Source organism: Myotis brandtii, unplaced genomic scaffold (genome assembly GCF_000412655.1).
Source record: "Myotis brandtii unplaced genomic scaffold, ASM41265v1 scaffold265, whole genome shotgun sequence".
Taxonomy (NCBI): domain Eukaryota; kingdom Metazoa; phylum Chordata; class Mammalia; order Chiroptera; family Vespertilionidae; genus Myotis; species Myotis brandtii.
The window spans coordinates 702650-704575 of record NW_005360086.1 but is presented as its reverse complement, the minus strand read 5'-3'; the positions used below and the strand labels follow the sequence as shown (position 1 = coordinate 704575).

Below are 1926 nucleotides of genomic sequence, written 5' to 3'. Positions count from 1 at the left end.
GGCGAGCAGGGCGCGGACAGGGCAGGCCTCGTGGGTGAAGGAGTCTATGTGCTCAGGCTGGTAGCCCAGCTCGTCTGCCAGGTGCCGCCAGGTGTCCCCCGCAGAGCCATCGAGCAGCTTCTCCACCTCCTCCCGCTTGGCCGGCGGCAGGCTGCTGTAGAGGCCTCCATCCCCCTTGAGGGCTGCCAAGAACCAGGGGGAGTCAGACACCACCCGCCAGGCCCCCTGCCCCGGGGCCTACAGGCAGAGGGATGGCCGAGATGGGGTCCTGGCTCGGTGGGGGAGTGGGGGGTGCAAGCTGTGGAGGCGGTCTGGGGGGATGCCGACTCATGTGCCTCCCCACCCAGAGTCCAGCACTACCTCCACCCCCTGACCCCTTCCCGTCCCCCAGCAATTAATCCAGACAGAGGAGGAGACAAGACTTCTCAGTCCCAGACTCAGCTGTAGCAAGTGTCCTGGAGCTGGGCCACTAATTAGGGGACATAATTAACTACTTGTTCCCCAGAAGTCCAGGGCAGGAGGCTAATTGCAGCCACTTGGGGGAGTAATTAGCCCTAGGGGGGACAATTAGCTTGATGAGTCTGGATGCTCCAGTTTGTCAAAGCCTCCATTTCTCAAGTCTCTCTGGGAAAAGGACTTCCCTCACCCCGACTCTCCCATCCTTCCACCCAGAGGCTCGGGGAGCCAGCCCCTCGGGCAGTCCTTCCTAGAGTCGAATCTTCACCCCTAATGGCCCTGCCTCAGTCCCCTGCCCAGCCTTGGCTCACCCTGGCCCGCGGCCGTCTGCGTGTGGGGCTGCTGGTCGTGCAGGCTCTGGCTGTCCACAGAGATGCCGCTGTCACTGTGGAGTTTTTCTCCCTCGGGCGGGGGTGTCTGGTTCACCGGCCGGCTGTTGGCTCCTTGCTTGTTCTGCTTGCAGCTGTTCCACCTGGAGCCAGAGGACAGGCCCAGCCTCAGGGGGGGTGGGGAGGGGTGGGGCGCACTGGCCATGGGGCTAAGGCATCTGGTGTGTGAGCCAGGGGCTCGGTGGGCACCCAACTATCACCCCCGCCACGGTGCCTAAGGTTCCCCTTTCTCTGCACAGCGGCCCGGGCCTGCACGGAAAGCATCGTGAGGGCAGAGGGGCGCCCAGGGCTTGGTGCACACTGCAAGGGTTCAATAAATGCTCCTGGAATGAATGACGCATGAATAAATGACTTCCCAGCATTCCACTTGCCCAATCTACTCTTGTAAAATGCTCGCACATGTGGGCAGGACACATGGAGTATGAGGACTTCCTCTGCTATTATAAGCACTAAGAAAAAGCGGCCAACAGACCAAATGTCCATCCACAGGGAACTGGTTAAATAAATTATGACCCATCCATATTATTGCGTGAGTGGTTAGAAATGATCGGATAATCTGTATGTCTCAAGGAAAGCTCGCCTGAGGGAGATTGGTGAAAAGTACGTTGTAGAATATGTAAGTGTGATCCCAGTGGTGCTAAACCTGCGCGTTCACGTGCAACTAGAAAGTTTTATGTGCATGTGTTTATAAATGCACAGGACATGGTTGGAAGGGACTCAAACAGATGCCGACGATGAGAGGGGTAGGATTTGAGGAGATAAAAGGGAGCTTTTGCTTTTGGCTTCACAAGACATTACTCTTGTGTGCATTTTCCCAAACAAGCCTATATTACTTTGATGTTTTGTTTCTTTTTAAGAATGAAAAATGCACTTAAACATTTTAAAACGCTTTCTGGCAGTCCTGGATTTCTGGACGTGGGTGCCACAGCCTCCCAAGTGTGACTTGGGAAGGAAAAGACGCATCTGATGTGTGAGCACGTGTAGGTACCTGTGTGGGTCAATGGGGTTCGGAATGAGGACAGAGGCAGTTGGTAGAGCAAGCCTACTGTGTGCAGCTCAGCTCCGGGCTGAGTCCGAGCGG

General features: G+C 56.3%; 1 protein-coding gene across 1 annotated transcript in view; it reads right to left on the bottom strand.

The window, feature by feature from the left end:
- NGFR (nerve growth factor receptor) overlaps nt 1-1926 on the bottom strand; it is a gene marked incomplete at its 5' end in the record, with an annotated part of 20296 nt that overhangs the window by 2083 nt on the left and 16287 nt on the right. The window contains 2 exons of the mRNA XM_005868207.2: nt 4-182; nt 768-928. Coding sequence (XP_005868269.1) covers nt 4-182; nt 768-928 — 340 coding nt within the window. The remainder of the gene's footprint in view (nt 1-3; nt 183-767; nt 929-1926) is intronic.